General features: G+C 32.7%; 1 protein-coding gene across 3 annotated transcripts in view; it reads left to right on the top strand.

Annotated features, from left to right (window-relative positions):
* The window catches only part of Suco (SUN domain containing ossification factor), a 71,347-nt gene that overhangs the window by 30,474 nt on the left and 14,907 nt on the right, over nt 1-25,966 (top strand). For 2 of the 3 annotated variants that reach the window (XR_006848724.2, XM_046430056.2), the window contains exons 10-20: nt 3,177-3,284; nt 5,184-5,289; nt 7,346-7,366; nt 7,564-7,619; nt 8,469-8,560; nt 9,229-9,294; nt 16,618-16,686; nt 17,438-17,528; nt 20,334-21,500; nt 22,772-22,859; nt 25,730-25,834. Coding sequence is in view for 2 of the 3 variants with exons in the window: in XM_046430056.2 (XP_046286012.1) it covers nt 3,177-3,284; nt 5,184-5,289; nt 7,346-7,366; nt 7,564-7,619; nt 8,469-8,560; nt 9,229-9,294; nt 16,618-16,686; nt 17,438-17,528; nt 20,334-21,500; nt 22,772-22,859; nt 25,730-25,834 (1,969 nt within the window). In the remaining variant the exon portion in view is untranslated. The remainder of the gene's footprint in view (nt 1-3,176; nt 3,285-5,183; nt 5,290-7,345; nt 7,367-7,563; nt 7,620-8,468; nt 8,561-9,228; nt 9,295-16,617; nt 16,687-17,437; nt 17,529-20,333; nt 21,501-22,771; nt 22,860-25,729; nt 25,835-25,966) is intronic. The other variant, XM_046430057.2, reaches the window with a different exon arrangement.

Genomic DNA, 25,966 nt, shown 5'->3' with positions numbered 1-25,966 from the left:
GAAAACCAGTGACAGATTCTGTTAAACAGTTACGAAATGATATAAAATGTATTGCTGAAAGGGTATTAGAAGATGTATAACTGCAAGGGAGCTTCTTAGAAAAGGAAGGATTCATAGGAAATGGCAGGTGAAGGAGTCACAGTGCTTTAAAAGTAGCATATTTTTTTCTTAGTATTCTGTGTCTATGTAGTCACAATCTTCAGAGTTTGAGAAGTGTCTCCTTAAGTTAAATATATACACACACACAATTAATTAGTTCATTCATTCTAGTAGATCAGAATTATGGTGGCGATTTTCCTCAAGTAGGAAAATGAGCCTTACTCAGAAAGTCAAGGGTTGTTTTTGTTTCACATGGAAAATAAAGATAAAAAAGCTAGAAAAAAACAAGGTGGGGGGCAGCTCTCATTAAAATAGAAGGAAGATCAGTAGAGGAAGGGGACAGGGGAAGAGGAGAGAAAGCTGGGAGGTACTAGAGAACAAAATTGACCAAATTTTATATATATATTGTGTGTGCGAATATGTAACAGTGACTCCCACTATTATATAAAATTATAATACATCAGTAGTCTTTTTTATGGTTTGAGTGATATTTAACTGGGCCTCACTTATTGGATATTTGTGTTGTTTATGATCTTTTTGCAAGTATTAGTAAGCTTGTGCATGCACTATCTTAATTGTTTGAAAATTTGGGAAGATTTTTAAACTGATTTAAAAGAAATAAGACTTTATTTTCTTTCCTTTTGTGCTATTTTTGGTAAGTTATATTTTTGTATAAATTTGTTTTCTATTTTCAAAGTTTTGAAATAAAGTTGTTTTCAGAATTCTCTTATTATTTAAAATCTCTTCTGCATTAGAGATTTTTTGTGTTTAAAAAATTCCTAATTTTTTTTAATGCCACCTCCTTTAATCTCCACAGAAATGTATCTGTTTTGGCTTTATCAATTCACTTCATTATATCTTTGTTCTCTCTTTCATGAATTTCTGCATAAAACTTTCATTTCTCTACATTGTTTAAGTTTAGTCTGTTGAACTTCAATTTTTAAAAAAATTTCTAATGTACATATTTAAGGTTATAAATTTTCTTAATTTTATCCTAAATTTTGATTCATGGTGTTTTATGAAGCTACTTGTTAATATTCAGCTCTATAACTTTAATGTAATCTTTTAAAACTGAGTCGTAAATAGTTAAGTATAATTGAAATTGTTTAACTTATTGATTTTATACAAAGTTCTACTAATTTCATACTGTATTCTGTGTTTCTAAGAAAACATGAGAGATGAGGCAGAAAGATATTGAAAGGCATTTTAAAATAAATTTTAATGCAGAGTAATTAGTTTTATATTAGTATTTTACATACTTTGAAGCGATTTATCAGTTACATACAAATTTTAGAATTCTTATGTGTTCCAAGTGAATCAGCATTGTATACTTGGTGATGTGTCTATCTGAAAGCTTATTTTATCTGATATTAATGTAAGTTATGTCTTCTTAGAGATGAGGAACATTGTATGTTAAAAAAAAAATAAGGAGTAAAGGGCAATTAGCTTTTTGTTTTCTTCTCAGTACTCATAGATTTATTTTATCCAAAGTAAATAATAAAAGTCTGAGTCTGATTTCCTTTAGTTCTTCCCTTCATCATGTGATTGGTGCTGTAGAAAATGTTCAGGTTTTGGAACCAAAATATATAGTTTGTTAAAGCAAATTAGAATACTAAGTGTCACGAGCATTTCTCTTCCCCAAGTACCATGCTACATACAATTGTATTCTATGCACATAGAGTTATGCTTGTACTTTTTTCCTAGTAGCAATACTTATGGCATCTTTCCGTGTCAAACAATCAATCTCTAGCATCATTCAGTGCTGGGAATTGAACCTAGGGCCTTGCGTATTCTAAGCACATGCTCTGAGACTAAGTTATACTAACTTTATTTTTTAAAAAAACAGCATTATTGAGGTTTAGTTGACATACAATAAAGTGCAGCATGTCAAATTGTATAGTTTTATACATTTATACATCTGTGAAAATATCACCACAGTAAAGATAATGAACATACTGGGCTGGGGTTATGGCTCAGTGGTAGAGTACTCGCCTCGCGCATACAAGGCCCTGGGTTCAATCCTCAGCACCACAACAATAAATGGATAAAATAAAGTTATTGTGTACAACTACAAAAAATAAAAATTAAAAAAAAGATAATGAACATATTCATTACTCCCAAAAGTTTTCTTGCACTTTTTAATAATTTCTCCCTCTCAAACCATCTTTCCCTATAACAGTTATAGGCCAGGCTTCTGTTGTGTGTAATTTATAGCTGGTCTTATTGGATACTGGCTATTTTTTTGTCTGGGTGGACCATCATTTATGTTAATTTATGTTATCAGTGAAGCCATCCTGTGATATTGTGGTGCTGTGGGAAATTCAGGTTTGGGAGTCAAATAGATTAACTGACACCCCCACCCCCCATCACCATTGCTTTTATACACTGCATTTTGATAAAGCAAAATGTAAATATAAGGGCAGACATCCTTCTTAACCTATTAGGTTTCATCTTCCCACATCTGGAACACATAAAAACTTAAGTTGAGCAACAAATATGCCACCTATGATAACTTAGGTAAATAATTAGAGCACTTGGAAATATATGTATTGTACTACATATGTATACAAGAAAATATATAAAAGAGTATGTAAGCTTTAGGTTATGATTTCCAACCTATTTTAAAGTACCTGTGTCAATTTCATTGACATATTCACAGAATTGAAAACTTAATGCATTAAGATTTTAAGAGGGTATTGCTAAATCAAAGGCTTTGATACTTTTAAGACAATATATGTCAAGTTATCCTCTAAACTAGTCAGTTTATACAATCACTGACAATTCTTAGTGAAGTCATTCTTTCTCTGGCAATGTGCTTTGTCATTAAAAAAATATCTTTTCTTAAAAAATATGATGGGACAAAGTCAATATCTTATTTTTATAGTTTTTTTTTTCCTCACTACTGATATTCTTTGTGAAAGAGGCATTCCCTTACAGATAACTTGAATTATAAATCCTCCTCCTCCATTAAGGTATAGTAATTTTTAATGGATATCTAGTTTATACAAAATGTTATGCCATGTTTAATATGAACTAATATTTTAACCATTTAAATAATTGTCTTGTTCTTTTTGAAGGTTTGTTATTGAACTTTGTGAGCCAATTCAAGTAAAACAGCTTGATATCGCAAATTATGAATTATTTTCTTCTACTCCTAAAGACTTTTTGGTTTCTATCAGCGACAGGTAAGTTCTAGAGCTGGTTTCTATAGGGTCTATGTTGGATCTTTGGAGTAAAAATTTTAAAATGGGTCACTTTTGACTTTAGTCATTTTGGTTTTAATGTCAGTTTGTAATAATAGTTGTAGACTTTTCTTAATCACTTTCCTTTTATTAGCTCATATATAGTACATCACAGCCAAATTATTCCCTTATAAAGTTAGGAAACAGAATTAGGGGAGTTTTGAGTAGCTTGCCCAGGCCGCATGACTTGTTGATTGGAAAACCAAGATGCAAACCTAGGATTATGTGACTTTTTAAAGTCTTTACTTTTAATCATTATGCTCCATTGCTTTCAAGCATTTCTTTAAAAGTTTTTAGAAAGTGTGTTTCATTTCATATCATGAGGTATATTTTTTGTGAAGAATATTTTTTATATGTGGGGTTGGGGGTGAATACTGGGGATTGAACCCAGCTCCTTGTACGTTCTAGGCCAATGCCTCATTGTGTTTCCCAGGCTGGCCTTGGACTTTTTGGTCCTCTTGCCTCAACTTCCCAGGTAGCTGAGATTACAGGCATGTTACATTGTACCCAGCTAAAACCTTTTTTATACTTGTATGATTGAAAGAAGGAGCATAATATAAAGAATTTGGAAAAGAATGGCATTCCTTCATAAGCAGAGATAACCATTGTTAGCATTTTTTACATTCTTTTCAGTCTTTCCTATGCATTTATTTATTCTACTAGAAAATATATTTACTTATTACTTCTTATATCCTGAGAATACCTTTTCTTTTAAACATACCATTTTTAATGAATACTAGTATTTCCCCCTCAGTGGAGGTAGTATTCCATAAATACATTTGAGTGCCCATGATATGTCAGGTAAGATGCTATCATTTATTCTTCTGTCATTGATCATTAAAGATTTTCCATGCCATTTCTTCTCTTACCTTACAGTCAGCATTGCGTGTATACAGTTTTTGAAATCAGTCCTCAAAACTTTTTGAGAATTCCATCTGTTTTTCTGTTCTTAACCTTGCTCACATCACTTCCTTTTCTCTAAGCTGCAGTTTTATTATATGTCAGATGGATATATCTAGCTCTTACAAAGTATGTTCTTTCTAAAGGTGAGAAAAGAGAAATCATTATTTTGAGGGGGGTAGAGCACTTGCTTCGCACACATGAGCTTCCATCCTCAGCACCACATAAAAAATAAATAAAGGTATTGTGTCCATCTACACAATAAAAAATAAAAATAAATAAAAACTAAAAATGTATTTTTATTTTATGTTAGATTTCCTTTAAAAGGTTAAGCTATGTGGAGCTGGGGCTGTAGCTCAGTGGCAGAGCATTTGCAGAGCATGTGTGAAGCACTGGGTTTGATTCTCAGCACCATACAAAAATAAGCAAATAAAATAAAGACATTCTATCTATCTACAACTACAAAAAATTTTTTTTTAAAAAAAGGTTCAGCTATGTATGATATTAAAAGATTTTTTTTCCTTCCCGATTTGCTTTCTGTCATCAGTATTTCATCACACAATTGTCAGTATGTAAAGAGAATGCTTGTGCAGGAATGCTGTTCTTTTCCCAATTCTTTATATTATGTTACTTCTTTTAATCACCAGTATAAAAAAATGTTTCAGCTGGGTGCAATGTAACATGCCTGTAATCCCAGCTACTTGGGAAGTTGAGGCAACCTCCGCCTTCCAAGACAAACTCTTGGCTCCTTTCTGTTTTAAAACCTCAACAGTCCTTCTGAACCCTAAGAAGCAGTGATTGTCCTGCTTTTGTCTTTTCCTTGTCTTTCTTTCTATTTGTTAGTAGGATTATTTATTTATTTATTATTAAACTCTATTAAGTTTGTATATATCACCTAGAGAGGAAGAAAATGAACAGGACATTTATTTTTGTGTTTTCTAGATATCCCACAAATAAATGGATTAAGCTGGGTACTTTCCATGGTAGAGATGAGCGGAATGTCCAGAGTTTCCCTTTAGATGAACAGATGTATGCAAAATATGTGAAGGTAATGTTTATGTATATAAGGCCGTGTTCTATAATGAAAATATTAGTCATATTTTATTCACTTTACCCATTTAGAAATCAGAAAACTCTTAAGAGGACATATACTGCAGCATACCCTTTAATAAAATAGTTTTTACTTGGATGTTTTGTTTTATGAGTCAAATGCTGCTACTTTCCTTTTGTATTACTGGAAACCCAGACCAACTTTTTATTTGTGATTCTGAAAAAAAAATTCTAAATTGTAGCTCTTAATTTCTTTTGACTTTATATAAAAATGTCATCTTCAGAGTATTCTATTTAGAAGCTCACATCGATTTCTGTCACTAAAGTCTTTTTTTTTGGTACTATAGATTGAGCTCAGGGGCACTTAACCACTGAGCCACCTTTCCAGCCCTAATATGTATTTTATTTAGAGACAGGGTCTCACTGAGTTGCTTAGCACCTCCCTTTTGCTGAGGTTGGTTTTGAACTCTCAATCCTACTGCCTCAAGCCTCCGGGATTACAAGCATGTGCCACCATGCCTGGCAATTATTGCTGTCACTAAAGTCTTTAAAGCAAATCTTAAATCTTTTTGAAATATGATTCTTAGATTGTTTCGATTTTAATAACCAATTATTTGACACTATTTTGGCTTTTGCATTTTTTGTGTATTCATGTGAAACAGTCTGTGTGCAGACACCAGTTTCAAATAAAGATAACTTGATATTCAGTGTTCCCTCTGCTTCCTTCACCAAATGATCAAGTAGAATTATCACTCTTAAACTGGATTTGGATGAAATAGGGGATATTTCTACTCCTTTCCTTCCTGCCCCGCTTTCCTTTAAAAATGGCACACTTTAAAATACCATTGTGTTAATAATGTGATCTTTAAATGGCAGAAGTTCTAATTCCTGTCCTTTCTTCTTTAAATTTGAGAACTTATAGTTAATTTTGTCTTCTGGGATTTTACTGTCTCTTTTTAAAGCATGTATTAAGTTGAATTCTATAAAATGGGTAAACTTGTAGTATTCCTAGTTTTAGTATAAAAGTTGCTAAATTCTATTTTGAAAATAATTGATATTTCCAGTTAATAATCAAGAGTTCAGAAAAATGAACACCTTCAGTTCCTTTTTAAAATGAGTACTGAAATGATTATTTAAAGATCTTATATAACACGCTTTCTATGCTGTGAAAAATCATTTGCCAGGTGATAGAATTATATTTAATTTTGGAAGTAAAAATGTTACCAAGTTGTCTGAGGATCATTCTGTATAATATCTACTTATTAATAATAGAAGAATTTATTGGCAGCATTAAAAGTTGTACGATAAATCCCTGCCTTATCCTTTGTATGGTAAGAGACTATAGAGCATTTTGATGATTCATTTTATTAAAAAAAAGTTGATAGAAAGGTTCAGGCAATCAGAATTGACTCTGGTTTTCATTATGTAGTTATATATGTTTATCTAATTTTCCCCTTATCCTAAAAGAGTTAAATCCAAATTTACAAATTATTTTTAATAACTTATATTTTAAAAGTGAATTGATACATATCTTCTGCTTCTGTAAGTTACACTTGAAATAACAGACTATCTAATGCTTTTGCCCTGAAACATATTGCATACACTATCAGACAAGTGTAAATAATATTTTATAATATACTAAAAAATCTGTGTATTGATATGCAAATTTATCCATAGCTATATACATGATACATAGCTATAATATTTAAAGTGATATAAGATGATATTTGAAGTAATATAAGATTTTTAGAGTATTAATTGATTTCAGAATGCTTTTAACAAAATAGCAGCAATGGATTTAGGTTATTCAACTTATTAAGCTAAAGTTAATTTTATTGCTACATAGATTATACTTTCTAGTTGTAATGGTAAAATTTTAAATCATTGCTTTGATTTCTGCAAAGAATTAAGAGTACTACAATGTTATCCATCACGGTACATTGCTTTCTGTACTTTAATTATACAGTATGATTTACAAATACTTGCAGTTGCTTATAGCATGTTATCTAGACTTTGGAACTGATTTCTTTTTCTTTTCCTTTCTCTTGCTTCAGATGTTCATCAAGTACATAAAGGTTAGCAACCTTCTCTTTTGCGATATTGAATAACAGGGCATTACATGTTAATACATTATTAAAAAATACTTTGAAAGTATTGATTTTGGGGAAATGAGGACTTTATTTTTAGAAATTTTATAATGAAAAAACTGAGGATATTGTTACTCTTACAAGCACTTTGCTGGCTTCCCATTTCATGTGCTTTTATTTTTTAGGTTGAATTGGTATCACATTTTGGGTCAGAGCACTTTTGTCCATTAAGCCTTATAAGGTAAGGCAGAACAAAATGCATTTACTTAGTGGGTTTTTTTGTTGTTTTTTTTTTTTGTTTGTTTGTTTTTGTTGTTGTTGTTTTAATAATACATAAAAATCTTAATATATTTAAAAGTGAAGAAATAATTTTCTCTCACGTGTAAGTTATCATAAAAATAGATGCAGTTAACCTTTATCTTGAATGTGTTTTGGAAAAATGTAAAAAATATTCTGTTAAAGAATAAACTTTATTTACATGTTTGATTTAACTTACTTGAAATTTTACCACAATGAAAAGCTTTGTCACTGTGTTTCTAAGTATATAAAATGTATCAGATTTATATTTTTTAAAAAATATTTATTTGTAGATGAACATACAGTATCTTTTTTTTTTTTTTTTTTTTTTAATGTGGTGCTGAGGATCGAACCCAGTGCCTCATACATGCTAGGCAAGCACTTGACCACTGAGCTACAGCCCCATCCCTTCAGATTTACCTTTTTTTTTCTTTTTAGAGAGAGAGAGATTTTTTTTTTTTTTTTTTTTAAAGAGAGAGGGAGAGAGAGAGAGAATTTTTTAATATTTATTTTTTAGTTTTCGGCGGACTCAACATCTTTGTTTGTATGTGATGCTGAGGATGGAACCCGGGCCGCACGCATGCCAGGCGAGCACGCTACCGCTTTAGCCACATCCCCAGCCCTCAGATTTACATTTTAATGGAAGTAGTTGATGACTGAAATGCAAGAAATAGCCAATATTTTGAAGTCCAGAAGTAAAACATTACTAGAGTTGCTATTTATCATAGATTTTGAAGAGATGAGTCTTAATAACTCTTGTTTTAATGAAAATTTTTAACGAAATTGTTATTAGGGTATTTGGCACTAGCATGGTGGAAGAATATGAAGAAATTGCTGATTCCCAGTATCAGTCAGAACGTCAAGAACTATTTGATGAGGACTATGGTAGGTGATTTTTAAATAGGTAACTATTAGGATTATCTTTTTACTTTTATAAAATCTAATAGTAATAGGTGATGTTACTTAAATCAATGACTGGTGTCACTAGTTTCTTTTATTGTTTTTATCCCTAGTAATTTTTTTCATAAACTTATCTTCTAATATGATTGCTTTATAAATCATGTTGTTTTCCAAGTTTCAGTCAGTTGTTACTGGAATTCCCTTGCAGCATATCAGTGCTATAAATTATGATTATATCATTATGCCAGGCCCAAAAGATGCTAAACACACCAGGTGATTGAAACAGTTCAGATGAGCATTAATTTCTTTGATTTGCCCTGAGCCTAGAAGAAGACACATAGCTTGAATAATCTAAATCTTGTCTTCTATCATTTTCCCATAAAAAAAATTAAGGTATTGGCTAAGGGTTAGTAAAGTATATTGAAAACGCAAATGAAGTCTTATAAAGAATGAAAATTTGGTAAGCATTACTACTGTTTTCCTTGGCTGACATTGTTAAATGGCTTCTGAATCTCATCTTTGTTTTGTAAATATGTTTTAGATATATAATCAGCATATAATGGGATGTTTTAAATGTCTGTTTAACAGGATATGAGTTTTTAAACATATTGTAACTAGTTCTTAGCATAATTACTTTGTTTTCTCCTTAACAGATTACCCATTGGATTATAATACTGTGGAAGATAAATCTTCAAAAAATCTTCTTGGTTCTGCTACAAGTGAGTATTTTTGGGTATTCATTCTATTAAAGTGTTTCTTATTATTTTTTTTTTCATTCTGACATAGATTTTTCTGGTATAGTTTAGGGTTATTCTATTCTGAATTTTGAACTTTTGAGTTGAAATCAAAGGTACTAGCTTTTGAAAAGTAGTTTTAAGGAAAATGAAATAGGAATGGGTGAAAAAAGGGGAGATTTTAAAATGCAAGCAAAATAAAGGTGTTTCTTCTACTCAAGCACTCATTTTGGGGAAGATTTTTACAGTGGAGAAAGGGCTATGAATTTACTGGGGGGGGGGAAGAATTATTAAAGTGGTGTAGCACATCAGTGAGGTTCTAGTGAATGAGGAGGACTTGTTTTTATGGGTATGGTTAGTTTCCTATTTAATCACAAAATAGAAAGTCTATTCCTATTCATATTAATAATGAGCTATGGTATAATGATAATTTTATACACACACACACACCAACAAGTGCGGTAATTATTCTTTGTAAATCAAAGAAATGACTAAAATACCTAGTCGTTTAGACTGTTTTCATTCCAAAGTGGTATGTGGATCTAGTGATAGGCCACCTAAGGAGATTACTGGAAAGGCAAATAATAATATTGTATTATTGTTAGGATGTGGGTAGGTATATTCTTTTTTTTTTTTTTTTTTTTATTGTTGGTTGTTCAAAACATTACATAGTTCTTGATATATCATCTTTCACACTTTGCTTCAAGTGAGTTATGAACTCCCATTTTTAGCCCATATACAGATTGCAGAATCACATCAATTACACATCCATTGATTTACATATTGCCATACTAGTGTCTGTTGTGTTCTGCTGCCTTTCCTATCCTCTACTATCCCCCCTCCTCCCTCCCCTCCCCTCCCCAACCTTCTTCTCTCTCTACCCCCCCTATTGACCTTCATTTCTCCCCCTTGTATTATTTTTCCCTTTCCCCTCATTCCCTCTTGTATGTTCTTTTGTATAACCCTGAGGGTCTCCTTCCATTTCCATGCAATTTCCCTTTTCTCTCCCTTTCCCTCCCACCTCTCATCTCTGTTTAATGTTAATCTTCTTCTCATGCTCTTCGTCCCTACTCTGTTCTTAGTTACTCTCCTTATATCAAAGGAGACATTTGGCATTTGCTTTTTAGGGATTGGCTAGCTTCACTTAGCATAATCTGCTCTAGTGCCATCCATTTCCCTGCAAATTCTATGATTTTGTCATTTTATTAGTTTTGATTATTGTTGAAGAATATAAAACTAACTGGAAGGAGTTTTCTATTGGATATTAATAACCAAATTTAATAAAAGTAAGTTTTAGTAAGATACAGGACTAGCTCCTTTTTACTCATTAGTGAACTGAATGGCTTGAATACTCATCTTGGTGTCAATACTGACTTTAAAGCTTTTTTGGATATTCAGTCACTAGTGCATATATGTGGGTAGACATTTTACACAGCTGTGTGTATCTAGTTAGAGTCCCTTTTCTTTCTTTTCATCTTCTTTCCTTTTCTTCCCATCTCTTCTCTTCTCCATAGAGGGTTGTGGACTTCATTAGAATTTGTTTAGGCATGGAGATAGCAGTGTTAAAAATACTTACAGGAGGTGAAGGCTTTCATGTAATATTTAACTTTATTTCAAATCTATCAGTATATTTTTACTTTATTTTTAGTATTCTGACTTTTTAGATCTTAGTAATTACTTAAATAAGTGTCTTGTTTATTGCTATATAGTGTTTTTAGGAGTGAAAAACTATATTATCTGTCTGGACATTCTTTTTTTTTTTGCATTCTTAAATTTGTTATATTTGTCATAATAGTCATTTTTCTGTCACTTGAGTAAATTACTGATGCTAAAGTAGTCACCTAAGTAATTATCATTTTTTAAATGAGTTACAAAATAGCTCCAATCTAAAAGATTTGTAGCTTCTGGTGGTTACCAGACAGGTGAGAGTACCTTAGAATTACTTAACCTCCCTAAGGTAGATGTGGGTCACATTCCAAAAATATGTTGATATTCTGGGTTTTAAATTTTCTTTTTTTCCTATGAGAGATTGAATCCTGTATGTTATTAACACCTAACTGTATGTCAGTAGAAGACATTGCCCTATTTGTAATTATTTCTCTGACCAATGTATTATTTTAATTATTAAACAGAATCTTACTGAGATTCTACTTTTTAGATCTTTCTCTTTACTAGTGTGTTTCTTGATTACCCCTTTTTTTTTTAATGGATCTCTGAAAAGTCAGTTCATTTACCTCCCAGTGTGCTATGGTTGAGCCCATTTGTGTAGTGAGACGGATGGGTGGAAGGTGGTTAGCTGAGCATAAGCATGAAAAATGGGATTTAAAATGATCTCTATCTCTTAAAGGTTCAGAGCAAGAGAGGCAGCAGGAATTTGAGAATTAAGACTATGTTTTCATGAAACTGTCACACCTAATCCAGCACTGCTGCCTTCTACACTTGTGTCTTTGTAGTATATTCTCTGAAGAACTTGAAACTGTTCTGAGAGACTTAACTACATACAGCCTCCTAGGTTATGTCACTTAAGAAGTAAATAATGAGCATGGACTTAGGCTAGTGGGCTTGTCTCTGGCACTAAGATGTCCAAGTTCAATATTGCTGTGTTAGTTTTAAATGGGACTGTTTTGAAACTAATTTATTTCTTCTTGTTTTTAACATGTACTTGATTTCTATACAAGATAGAATTCTATGATTTTAATCTTAATAGAAACTCCTTTTTTCTTTTCTTTTTTTTAAATTTTTTTAAATTTATACATGACAGTAGAACGTATTTTGACATATTACACATACATGGAATATAACTTCCCATTCTTGTGGTTGTACACAGTGTGGAGTTACACTGGTTGTATATTCATATATGAACATAGGAAAGTTATGTCCAATTCATTCTATTGTCCATCCTGTTCCCACCCCCTTCCTTTCATTTCCTTGTCTAATCCAGTGAACTTCTATTCCCTCCCCCCCATTGTATTAGCATCTTCCTATCAGAACATTCCACCTTTGGTTTTTTTCCAGATTGGCTTATTTCACTTAGCATAGTAGTCTCCAGTTCCATCTATTTACTGGCAAATGCCATAATTTCATTCTTCTTGATGGCTGAGTAATATTCAGTTGTGTAATATACCACATTTAGAAACTCCTTTTTCCTTCTGTTGTAAGTTTAGGAGCTTAAGTATCCCTGCATGGAGCTAGAAAGTGTTTCAGATTTAGATTTTGGAATATTTACATATGTATAATGAGATGTCTTGGAGATGGGATCCAAATTTAAACCCAAAATACATTCGTTTCGTGAAGGTATTTACATAGAGTATCTGTAGGGTGCCCATGTTTTGACTGAGACCCAGCACTTGAGGTCATGTGAAGTTTTCTGTTTGTGGTATCCTGTCAGCACTCAAAAATTTTGGATTATTTTGGATTTTGGGTTTCAGATTTTTGAATTAGGGATGCTTAATCTGTAGTTAGAACTTTTGATTCTGATGAGACATGGTTATAAAAAAGTATACATACTGCATATTTAGATAGTGTGGATATCATGTTTTTTATTTAACTGCTAAAAAATGGAGTAACTACTGTCTTAGAGCAAGCATTCTTGGCTTGTGTATATGCAATTCTGTCACCTTCTCTGTCTGATTCTTTTGTTTGCATTCTTGAACTAAAATATTTAAATCTTTTACGTCGATAAGAATTCTACATATTACTCTTCTTTCTTTGTGCTTTGTCATGTGGTTTGCCAGATGGCTTCTACTTTGATGAAAGTCTGCCTTTTCTATAGATATGTGGTCTGCATTTTGTTAAAATTGCCAATTCTACTAAAAATAGAAATTTCCAGGTATAAGATTAAGATAAAATGTAGTTTTTGCTTCAAGTCAAGGAATTTTTAAGTATTTTTTTTTATGAATGCATATATATGGGTTCCCCCCCTCCCCAGGAATTCACATATATTCTAGAACTACATATAGAGAATTCTAGAAGAAAAAGAAGAAATGGAACTAGGCTTTAGGGAAGATGAGTACAAATAATTACACATGGGGCTGGGGCTGGGGCTGGGGCTCAGTGGTAGAGCACTCGCCTAGCACAAGCAAGGCTCTAGGTTCGATCCTCAGCACCACATAAAAAAAGGTATTGTGTCCAACTACAACTAAAAAATAAATATTAAAAAAAACCCAAATAACTACACATATTAGATTTTTGTTGTTGTTGTTGGTTTGGCTTGTGCTGTAGCAAATAAACTCTTCAGCATCTTGGACAGGAATTTTGTTTTCTCTATCAAAAAGAGTCTTTGTATGCTGGAGACTGAGTAATAGTTAAGCTACAAACATTTCTAGGAGTATTTTATTCCTGTAGGAAAGAGATGGGATGAGTAAGTTGGGATGAATTAGTGAGTGGAGTTGACCGATCCAAGAGAAATTAGGGGAAGTTATCCAATTTAACAGTCTGAAGTTACTACTGTAATCTACTCTAAAGACTTTGATGACAAGCTGTTGTGCATTTGGCTCCAAGTTGATAATGATCAGAATAGAATATTCACAATGCTGCTTCTTTTCAAAAAAGACAAAACAAACCAACAAAAAGACTGTTAGGCAGTATTCTGTGAACACAGGTAAATTATTTCCTTAGGTTAAGTGGACTGAGAAAGTAGAAATTTGCCAAATTTTTGTTTTGTTTCTGATACCCTGAAATGATGGTGATAAATAATATTCTATAGGGTGGATAGTGTAAATATTTTTTATTATAGGGCGAGTATTAAAATTTATATTAAAAATAATACTCCAAAGCTAATTTCTTTATACAGATTAAAACCTGTGTTCTTTTATTAAATTTTTAAATAATACAAGCCCCAAAATTTGAAATCTTAGAGAAGCACAAGAGAGTGAGCACAGACTGATTTCAAAATTTGGTTTTATGAAACATTCAGCTTTGACAGAACTTCACGCCTTAGTATGAGTAGGGGATCATATCTAGTAGTACAGTATTGATCGGCATTAAAAGTGGGTTTATACCAAAAGCAGAAGTTCTGATAGGCTAGATGCTAACATACAATACGGGGGTGGGTTGGAGAAGAGAAGTTCATTGGATCAGACAAAGGGAAGGGAGGGAATGGGAAAGACAATAAAACGAATCAGAATGCTTATCCACAACATTGGGAAGTTATACTCCATGTATGTGTAATATGTCAAAATACACTCTACTGTCATGTAAATCTAAAAAGAAAAATAAAAAATATGGGGAAAAAAGTGGGTTTACAAGGGAGTAAGCTCCCACTCTTTACTATCTTGCTCTGTGAGGAGATGTGGAGTTTTCATTCCTATCATTATCTTACGCTAAGGCATCTCCTCAGCCCAAGTAAGGACTAGGGCTGCTTTTCTGTTTACCAGTTTGCCAGCTTGAAGGGCAAAGATATATAAAAATGCCATTAAGGGCTGGGGTTGTAGCTCATACAGGTGGAGCGCCTGCCTAGCATGTGTGAGGCACTGGTTCAATTCTCAGCACCACATACTATAAATAAACAAAATAAAGGTCCATCAACAACTAAAAAAAATATTTTTTAAAAAAATGCCATTTAAGCATTTAAAAATGGCAAATGTCAAGCTTTTGTGTTATACTAATAATTGGAAACAAGTATCACTACTTTGTTGACTGTAGAATCCCAGTTATGTTAAGATCAAAACTAATAAATAGTAATCATCTTTTATTAAAGTCTTTAAGATCTCTTCTACTTTTCTCTTATAGCATAAATGTATTTACAGAATCATCAGATCATGTGACAGTGAGGAGATTGCTCCCAGCCTTCTTTTATATTTATATATAATTTTCTTTTTTTTTAGTTGTAGATGGATACAGTACATTTATTTATTTATTTCTATGTGGTGCTGAGGATTGAACCCAGTGCCTCACGCATGCCAGTTGAGCACTATATCACTGAGCCACACCCAGCCTGCTCCCAGCCTTCTTAATGTGCTAGATTTCTTCCTTTATATCCTTTCCTACTTTTCACATCTTTGGCGTTTTTGTTGTTGCGGATATACTGGGGATTGAACCCAGGTGTGCTCTACTACTGAGCCACATCCCCAACCCTTTTTATTTTCTGTTTTGAGAACGAAGTCTTCTCAGTAGCTAGGATTACAGGAGAGTGACATCTCTGGTTTTCTTTGAAAGTGTTGAAAACCTTATGAATCTCATCTAGGAAAGAAGACTAAATAAGATGGAAATAACTACGAGGCTTGATAAATAGCCCCTGCCAAATCTTAGTATTTTAATAGGAGAGAAGTACCTGATACTGAAGAATTAACTTCTAAAAGAACTTCAAGGATTGGGGTAGAAGTTTATTTTCCTTGAAGTTAGGTCACATTACTGCAAGGAAGCCTCCTGTTTACAGTATCAGCTTGTTATGGAGTTCTGCCGTTTTGTGGTCTTCATATTTAAATATATTAAAATGGAAGTTTGTTCCACATATAGAATATTTATTGAAAATGTAATCGAATTGGGCTACTGTAGCAGTAACTTTATGTTACAGAGTTTTCTAAATGTCATTATCTTAATATCCCCCTGGAAAAAAACAGAATTACCAACTATGCAAATTGGTTCACCTGCTATACTCAGTTTTATGACTTTGATTTTAATTAATTTGCCCCATCCTAATTACAAAAAAAACTTGGTGTGCTTTAAATTATATATGAAACATTGTTATTTTGGCCAATGAATTTTAAAATCATGAAACAAATTTGAATTTTATAAAGTGTCAATTTGGAATTTAACCATATTATAAATAGCTACTGTATGCATAGTTAAAAATACTAAAACTTTTTCCACTTTGCTTTGGATAATAATCTCCCCATTTCATTTTTACCTATGATAGCCACCCATTCAGGAAAAGCTTTCTTTAAGTTTTTTGTTTGTTTGTTTGCTTTTGTTTAAAAGTATAGAACCCATTTAAAGAAAACAAATTTTGAAATATGAATTTGATCACATTTCCTCCCTGTCTCAATATAGACTGTATATTGGATCATACTTGAATTTTGTAATGTGCCAAAGAAGTGTTTTAAGTGTTTTGGTAAAAAGTTTGAGGTGGCTTTATAACAATTTAAGTTTAAAATTCTTCCTGAATATCAAAATTCAAATTTATGTGTATGCTTTTGGCTGAAATTTATTTGGGTCCTACATTGGACTTAAACAGTAAATAAAAAGGTAACTAGTCAAGAAAGAAAGAAAGCAAAAGACCATTATAATAGTTCTTTAATTATCTGATATTAATTTATATGGGAATACGTAGGTTTATTGGTATTTTTTTCTGATTGAATTTTGTTTTAGATGCCATTCTAAATATGGTGAATATTGCTGCTAATATTCTGGGAGCAAAAACTGAAGACATGACAGAAGGTACCTAATCATCTTATGGGTCTTTAAAATAGTTGGCACTTTATGGTTCCTTCTAGTTAGGAAAATCCAGGGATAAGCCAAGAAATCTCGAATTTTCCTATAGAAATATAGAAATGACCCTAAGGAACTTAAAAATCTTGTATATTGTTTATTTGAATGTCGCAATTCTTTTTTTACAAAAGAATCTCATCTGTACAGAATTCATCAATTGGTGGGGTTTTTTTGTTTGTTAATGTCTGAGCTGTGGTTTTATCCCATCTCTTCACTGAGATTTTGATGCCCTGTTAGCAGTTCAGGTTTGCTTTTCTTGAATATAACATATAGAAAGACATTTTTTTCCTTATGGAATAGTAAGTAAGAATATTATTAGCAAGAAGAAGCAATCATGCTTTCATGTTTTTTAAAAAATTGTTAGCTCCAAATACTAAAAATAGCCCATTTATTTCCTTTCATTGCCTTTAATAATTCTTTTAGATGTCAGAAGGCATATTAATCAAGATCATGTAAAATTTATAATAATCAGATTTGCTTTAATTACCAGAAGTTAAATGATGTGCTTTGCTTATAGTTGTGATCTTGTATGATCATTTCTTTCTAAAAGAGATTTTTTAAAAAGTCTGCAGTAGCAAACGTATTTGACTTCTTTTCCTTCTCCCCCAAGAAACTAAAGTTCTTTATTTGTTAAAGTAAAATATTTTCTTGGTACAGCTTTTAAAAATTGAACTCAACATGGGCATCTTTCTTAAAATAGGAAATAAAAGTATATCTGAGAATGCCACTGCCACAGCTGCACCTAAAATGCCTGACTCAGTTCCTGTTTCAGCTCCTGTTCCATCACCTGAGTAAGTTCTCTTGCAACATTAATAGAGTTCTGTTAAAATGGAGAGCTAAGTGAACTGGTACAGCAGCTTGTGATTTGTGTGTGAAGTGGGTCATAGAACAGATGTTCTGCAGCCACTTAGAACTTTGCATGTTACGTTCCTTCTTGTCTTAGTGTATGTGTGTACTAGGAATACACTTCATTCCAGACCATATGCTTTTTACTTGGATATATTATTCACAACTTGAGTCTTTATTGAGAAAATAGTACTTCGTTATTGTGAATAATTGTGCAAATGTAAACTTGAGGATAAATTTTGAAGGCCCGTTTTTATTAAAAACAATGATTATGTATATGTGGTATCCTTAGAAAGCTATAAATTACCTAGAGCAATGGTTCTTGAATTATGTATTTGTTGCACAAATTCAGTTATATAGGTCTTTCCCCAAGTTGTGGTGGAGCACTTTGGTCAGGGGTGTATATAGAGGTAACATAATATACTCAATTTTAATTTTTTATCAGATATGATAACATTTTTGATAATTATACTTATCTGTAATAGGTAGTGATATTGTATTGATTTGGATAATTTTGTGTGGTTATTGTAGGTTTAATTTATGTATATTTCTTTATACTCCCTATAAAACTTTGAAAGTCCTTTACTCTTTGGATCTCTACTTAAGAAAAGATTTGAACTTGAAATAGTTCAAGGTAGTAGGTAATGAGAACTGCACGGGGTGTGCTTTGAACTCCTAAGTACTACACTGATTCAGAAATAAGATTTTTGTGCTTTAAAGAGCATAGTGAGAAATTTACTTTCTCCTATGTCAATCCTGTAAACAATTGAAGATGCTTATTAGGTGATTAGAAAGAAAACATAGCATATGTGTTATTGATTCCTAGAAGAACCTAAGGAATCTACCAGGGAGGGAGACTTTCTTGGTATTTCTAATTATGTCGAGCTATGATTGCAATTCTTTTTATTATTTAAAAAAAAATTTTTTTTTTAGTTGTCAATGGACCTTTATTTTATTTATTTATATGTGGTGATGAGAATCAAACCCAGTGCCTCATACATGCTAGGCAAGCGCTTCACCACTGAGCCACAAACCCAGCCCTGAGATTGCTATTCTTGATTTTGTAACTAGCCTTCTTTAATTAATAAACACATGCATGTCTTATTTTTCAAAACTAAATCTAAGTTTATACACACACATATAGAATGTTTTTTGAAAATGTAATCACATTGGGCTAATGTAGCAGTTTCACTTTATTTTACAGAGTTTTCTAATAGATATCTTTGCCTAATTTTTTAAAAAATATTTCCTCATTTTCTATAACTTAAATTGTTTTTAATGATTATATGGCAATTCTTTGATGAAAATGTAAGAATCCATGATAGGATGTTACTATTGAGTTGTTAGGAAAAACTGACTCACAGAATTTCTGAGTTTTTTTTTTTTTTTTAAGTATAGCTCTAAATAAGAGTATATAGTAGTATATAGCAACATATTTTTACCAGATTCACTTCAGTTTTCTTCTTCCTTCAGAAATTCCTCCTTCTGTCACAATTTATTTTGTAGATAATAGGCAGTGTACCACATGAATATGTAAAAAATGTTATTAGTAACTCTGTGCATGTGTGTTTGACTGTAAACATCTTTCTATTTAGAGAAGCCTGGCATAATGATGTTTTCATTTTTTCCATTTCCATTTACTGTTTCACTGTCAACAAAATGAAAATCCACTTTTTAGGTATTTTAGTACTTTGCTATTAGGATATTAGTCTTTATTTGAAGTTTGGTAATAATTTTTTAAAATAATTTTTTAAAGTAGGAAAATTTGTGTGTGAAAGTAACTGGGTTTTTTAGTTTTTTTTTTTTTAATGTGGTGTTCAGGTTACTTTATTGTTGTTTTCAGGATGTGCCATTTGTACTGTAAGGCTACCTCCAGAAAATACTTGTTTTTATCTTGGAAGGAACCATAGGCATTATAATTTATAACCCTGTTCTCACCAAAATTATCTTTCTGCTCTCCACACCACAGCTCAATGAAGAACATAAGTTAGTGGTACTGTATTAGTGTATGATAAGCCAGGATTTTTATTAAGCGATTATTTGCCTTTTGGCTTTTAATAATAAAAAATTGGCCCAGATGGTATTATTATCATTTTGCCTAGAAGTATTTATTCTCCCTAAAGCAGATAATTTTGTGTATGAGTTGAAATTCCTTATCTATAGAAAATTTATTTGTCTGTGAGAAATTTGTCTTTTGAAGATAAGCCCAAAGTGCATTTATAAATATTAAGAATTCTGGGTTATAGTTTTAGCTCTTCAGTAGCTAAAACTCATCTGTAAAGGGTAGTAAAGCTTATAAAGATTTAGTCAGCTTTTATGGAAAGAAAGGTACACTGTACATTCAGGGAATGGAAGGTGCTCATAGACAATTCTTAAACAGATTAAAAAGTCCAGTGTAATATGATGGTTTGAGTCACCTGGCTGATCAAGTAGACTTTCTGCTACCATTTCTAAGATATATGTGTGTGTATGTGTGTGTGTGTGTGTGTGTATGGTGCTGGGAATTGAACCCAGGGCCTTATGCATGCGAGGCAGGCACTCTACCAACTGAGCTATATCCCCAACCCCTGAGCAATATTTTTTATAATGAAATTATTTGATGGAGAAAATATAATCCAAATGTTTTAATTTCTTCTATACTTCCAGACCTCCCTTTACATTATGTCTGTTACATCTATATTCCTTAAACATATTTTAGCTTTAGATTTCTAATTAAAGTGATTTGTAATTCTTCTATATATATATTTTAGGTATGTAACCACTGAAGTACATGTATATGACACAGAGTCTTCAACACCTGAAACTCCAAAAGAGAGTCCCATTGTACAGCTAGTTCAAGAGGAAGAAGAGGAGTCAGGTCCATCCACAGTGACCCTTCTGGGCAGTGGCGAACAAGAAGATGAATCATCACCCTGGTTTGAGTCAGAGACACAAATATTTTGCAGTGAACTGACTACAATTTGTTGTATTTCTAGTTTTTCGGAATATGTATATAAATGGTGTTCAGTTGGAATTGCGCTTTATCGGCAGCGCAGCAGAACTGCAGTGAGCAGAGAAAAAGATTATCTTATGTCAGCTCCACCATCCTTCCTGCTTCCTGAAGAATCAGTAGATGTTTCAGTATTGCAGCCTCCAAGTGGAGAATTGGACACCAAGAGTAGTATGGAAAGAGAAGCTGAAACTGCTGTTCTTGATGACTTAAATAGTATGCAGCAAGGTGATTTGATGAATCACACTATGGGTGTGATTGAACTTGAACCAAGCCATCCTCAAACTCTTTCTCAGTCTCTTTTCTTAGATATTACTCCAGAAATCAATTCATTATCTAAAATGGAAATGTCTGAATCTGTTAAACATGAGGCAGGGCACACACCATCACAAGTGATTCCCCAAGAGAGTTCTATTGAGGTTGATGATGAATCAGAAAAGAAGTCTGAGAGCTTTAGTAACATAGAAAAGCCATCTCTTAGCTATGAAACAAATAAAGTTAATGAGGTTATGGATAATATTGTAAAAGAAGATATGGCCTCCTTGCCAATTATTACAAAGCTATCTGAAACAGTAGTTCCACCTATAAACACAGCCATTGTGCCTGAGAGTGAAGATGGGGAAACCAAAATGAACACAGCCGACACACCAAAGCAAACTTTGACTCCTGTTGTAGATTCTTCTTCATTGCCTGAAGTAAAAGAGGAAGAACAGTCTCCAGAAGATGCCCTTTTGAAAGGGTTACAGAGGACAGCTACAGATTTCTATGCTGAATTACAAAACTCTACAGATCTAGGATATGCTAATGGAAATCTTGTACATGGATCAAACCAAAAGGAGTCAGTATTTATGAGACTTAATAATCGTATTAAAGCCTTAGAAGTTAACATGTCTCTTAGTGGTCGCTATCTGGAGGAGCTTAGCCAAAGGTAAGTTTATTGTGAATTAACCCATTTCACATGGTAAATTTAGTAGCAGAGTTTGATCTGTGGGTGCTGAACAGTGGCTTAATTTATTTTATTAAGTTTTAGAAGTACTACTCAGTGACACACACCTTTATTATTAGGCTTGTAACAAGTTTGTGTCACCTATGTTCAGTTTTTCCATTATATATATGTACTCTTTTCTTATTTCTTTCTTTTCCTTTTTTATGAGTCTTACTGTGTTGCTATGCTAATCTGAAACTCCTGAGCTAAAGTGATTCTTTAGCCTTAACCTCCTGAGTAGCTGGAACTACAGTCACACATCACTACACCTAAGTTCACTTTCTCCTTTCTTCTCCCACTGCTTAACTTCAGCCTCTTTTACTGTTTGATTTCCAGAGAGTACATGGGAAAAAATATATAGGCCTTAAACCTCTTAGTGGGACGTGACCAGGTATCGTTTAAGATGATACATACATAACACAAAAATGGACTGAACTGGATGATTAGGCAACATTTGCAATCTGTACTCTTTTATACAGGTCATAGAATCCCAGTTCTAATTGTAACAATTTATGCCCTTGTACTCCTAAGTGTCAGAGGCAGTGCCAATATACTTACACAGTGATTAAGACTCGGACACGGTTCTCCTTGTTTTCTCTTTCCCTCCCTCCCCACACCCCCCCAATATTTCTTAGTTGTTGATGGACCTTTACTTGTATGTGGTGCTGAGAATCAAACCCAGCTGAACTATAACCCAGTCCTGTTTTCTTTTTTTAATCCCTTCATTGTTCAATGTTCTCAGGGCTTCTCCTCTAACATCATGCAATCACCTAGGCACCAGGGGTCCAGAGTTCTTAAAATACCACATTTTCTTGCTCCTATTACGTTGAAATGCTACTGATGATATGTCAATAAAGTGGTCCTTGTATCCTAAAGGGGGATTCTCCCTAATTTATACATATAATTGATAGACAAATTGTGTGTTGTGTGTGTGCCTACCCACTTAGTTACTTCATGCCTGCTGTACCCCAAGGAAACCACAGTAATCATTAAATATTATATAGCAATGAGATGCATATAGACTTGATGTTTAGGGAGCCAGTCAGTACCTCAAAAACCTCTTTTTTATATCTTTGTAAGTTTTCCTGTATTGCATAAGCTTGAATAAGAGTTGTTTTACGAAAAATGGATTTATGTCATATATCAAAATTAGAAGCACCCTTCCAGTAATAAATGAAGAAGAAATTAAACTTAAACCAGTTCTTACTCTGTAGGTACCGAAAACAGATGGAAGAAATGCAGAAGGCTTTCAATAAAACAATAGTAAAACTTCAGAATACTTCAAGAATAGCAGAGGAACAGGTTGGTTTTTTTCCTTCATCCTGTACAAATACCCATTGAATTGTATAGCCTATAACAGGTGAAAAGCATAAGTAGGTTGGTTCATTTTTCCCCTTTTAAGCCTGGATGTGATGTAGCATTTGGGGAGGTATCTAGCCATTAGAATCATTCATTATCTCTTATGGAGAAAATGTTCTTAAGCATAACATTATATTTCGTGTGTCTGGTGAGCTTTTCTGCAACTGTGTTAAACCCTAAAATCTTTCATGGTTTTCTTTTCTTTCTTTTTTTTTTTTCTTTTAAATATTTTTTAGTTGTTGATGGACCTTTATTTATTTATTTATTTTCAATTTGTATGTGTACTGAGAATTTAATCCAGTGCCTCACGCATGCTATGCAAGCCCATTACCACTGAGCCACAACCCCAGTCCCCTTTCATGGTTTTCTATGTAGATAATCTTACTGACTACAGATAAGAACAGGTTAATTTCTTGTTTTAATTTTTACACCATTTTATTTTTTTCTTTCTTGGCTAGAGCTATGTAGTAATAGAGTAGGACTGATGATAGTGGTCACTCTCCTATACTGTTGATTTTAAGGGGATACAGTGTTGTACCTTCAAGTATGATGTGTGAGTATGTTATCACAATAAAGAAGTGTTGTACTTGGAAAACTTACTTCCAAGGATATTTGGTTTTTTTAAGGGGTGGTGAGGCAAGGAGAATGCAAGCTGCTGTTCAGTCAATTGCCTCTTGCCTTCTGTTTACAGCACATTGTAATTGTGATTCTTCCCTTATTGGTTTTTTGAAATTTGAGAGTTTTTTACATCTTAATACAAGTTATTTGTCAGAGATATGCTTTCAAATATCTTCTCCAAGTCCATTACTAATTTTCTTATTTTCCACAGCATGGTTTGAGGAGCAGAAGTTTTGATTTGTTGAAGCCTAATTTATCAGTTTTCATGTTATTCTATGAAATCTTTGCCCAAGGCAGAGGCACGATAGTTTTCTTTCCATTTAGAAGTTTGATAACTTTTAGTTTTACATTGTGTTTATGATTCATTTTAGTTAAATTTTATGTGGATATAGATCAAAGTTCTTTTGGGAAAAGGGATGGAATGGAATATCCATTTGTTCTAGCAGCATTTGCTGAAAAGTCTATCCTTTCTATACTGAATATTCTCTGCACTTTTGATAAAAATCAATTCACCATATATATTTGGGTCACTTTCTGGTTTTTATTCCTATTCTATTGATATGTTATCTGTCTTTATGCTTATACCACCAAGTTTTTTTCTCTTAGATTGTTTTGAAAGTCAAAACAAACTCTTTGTATCTTGACTGAAAATGTGTTGAATTTATAGATTAACTTAAGAGAATTGACTTTTTTTTAAGACATACTGGAAATTTAACCCAGGGGTACTTTACCACTAAGCTGCATCCCCAGCCCTTTTATTTTTTGAGAAAAAAAGTTTTTGAGGGCCTTACTAAGTTGCTGAGGCTTGCCTAGAACTTGTAATCTTCCTTTTCTCAGCTTCCCTCTGCATCCAGCTGGTGAATTGACATGTTAACATTTAAGTTTTCTGACCCATGAACATAGTATGTCCCTAGGAATTCATTAATTTTAATACAGTGATTTCTCCTCTGCCATTTTCTTTTTGCTTAATTTGTAACAGCTATATCTTGCATCTCACAAACTTACATAAGTACTTTTCAGTGATTTTACTGTTTAAAACCATTGGAAGTAAATCTTGCTTTGAACTATTAACTATCTTATTAAATTTAAGAGTTTGGCCTTTACATGTTTATAACTGTCTTGAACTTATCAGTGTCATATATGAGTCAGAATTCAAAATAAATGATTTAATGAATCACCTTAGCATTAAAAAAAAAAATAGGATAAAAGTTACCACAGTGGATCACAGCAAAGAATGTGAAACCTGTTATTTATACATTCCTCTCCCCCACATATACAGCTAAGACTTAAAACTAATTTGAAAAACTTAGGTCTAGAATAATGTCTGGTTATGTAGATGCATTAGGCATAAATTAGAGTTTTAGATTTCCTTGATTTCTTCCTGCCTTCTTTTCCTCCTCCCCATATTCTTAATAGCTTCAAATTTTCTATACAGTCTACCTAGCAAGATTCATAACTATGTGATACATAATTTTCTAAAATATGGTTGCAAACGTTATTTTATTAAAAACATACTTGTTAATGATGAAAGTTTCTGAAATTCAGAACTATCTAAAAAATGGAAAGATAGGTAATTTTGATGAATTTTTTCTTTCTTTTTTTTTTTTTAGAGAGAGAGGAGAGAGAATTTAAATATTTTATTTTTCAGTTTTTGGCGGACACAACATCGTTGTTTGTATGTGCTGAGGATCGAACCCGGGCCGCACGCATGCCAGGCGAGCGCGATACCGCTTGAGCCACATCCCCAGCCCCTGATGAATTTTTTTCATTGGTGTGATATAAGGGAATTTTAAAATCTCTTTGAGTTTACTTTGTATCCAGAAACATTCTTCAAAGATACTTCAGCATATCATTCTGCTACCATTTTGCTTTAAAAACACATTTGACATTGATAGTTTGTATTACATGCTGCTTTATACATATGGAGCCCACATGTGTTGAAAAGTGATTTGTTAATGTCACACAGTAGTTGACATTGCAGCAGTGAGTTGACAAAAAGTGTTTTTGAGGGAGATGGTTGAACACAGTCCCAGATTCTTGAAGTGTTCTTTGGTCAAAGTTTATAATATCTATTAAGACCTTATTAGTATGTTTTTTTAGAAGAACTTGGCATTTTTCCAGATTATAAGTTTTATTTGAATTTATAATTACTTAATTACAAACTAGGAAAAATAATACTTAATATTTTATTATAGGATCAGCGGCAAACTGAAGCCATCCAGTTGCTACAGGCACAACTGACCAACATGACACAACTTGTTTCAAACTTATCAACAACAGTAGCAGAATTAAAACGGGAGGTAATTATTATTGCTGCTCTTGTAGGACACAGTACACCATGTGGATATTATAAATACAGGCTTATAAACATGAACATGAGAACTAAAAACTTTAACCAAACAAAACTGTCATGCAGAACTTTTTCAGACATC

This window comes from Marmota monax, unplaced genomic scaffold, assembly GCF_021218885.2.
Source record: "Marmota monax isolate L192 unplaced genomic scaffold, Marmota_monax_Labrador192_F-V1.1 WCK01_AAM20220418_F8-fsc00055, whole genome shotgun sequence".
Classification (NCBI taxonomy): Eukaryota; Metazoa; Chordata; class Mammalia; order Rodentia; family Sciuridae; genus Marmota; species Marmota monax.
The sequence above is the reverse complement of the archived record's forward strand: the minus strand, read 5'-3'. Positions and strand labels throughout refer to the sequence as shown.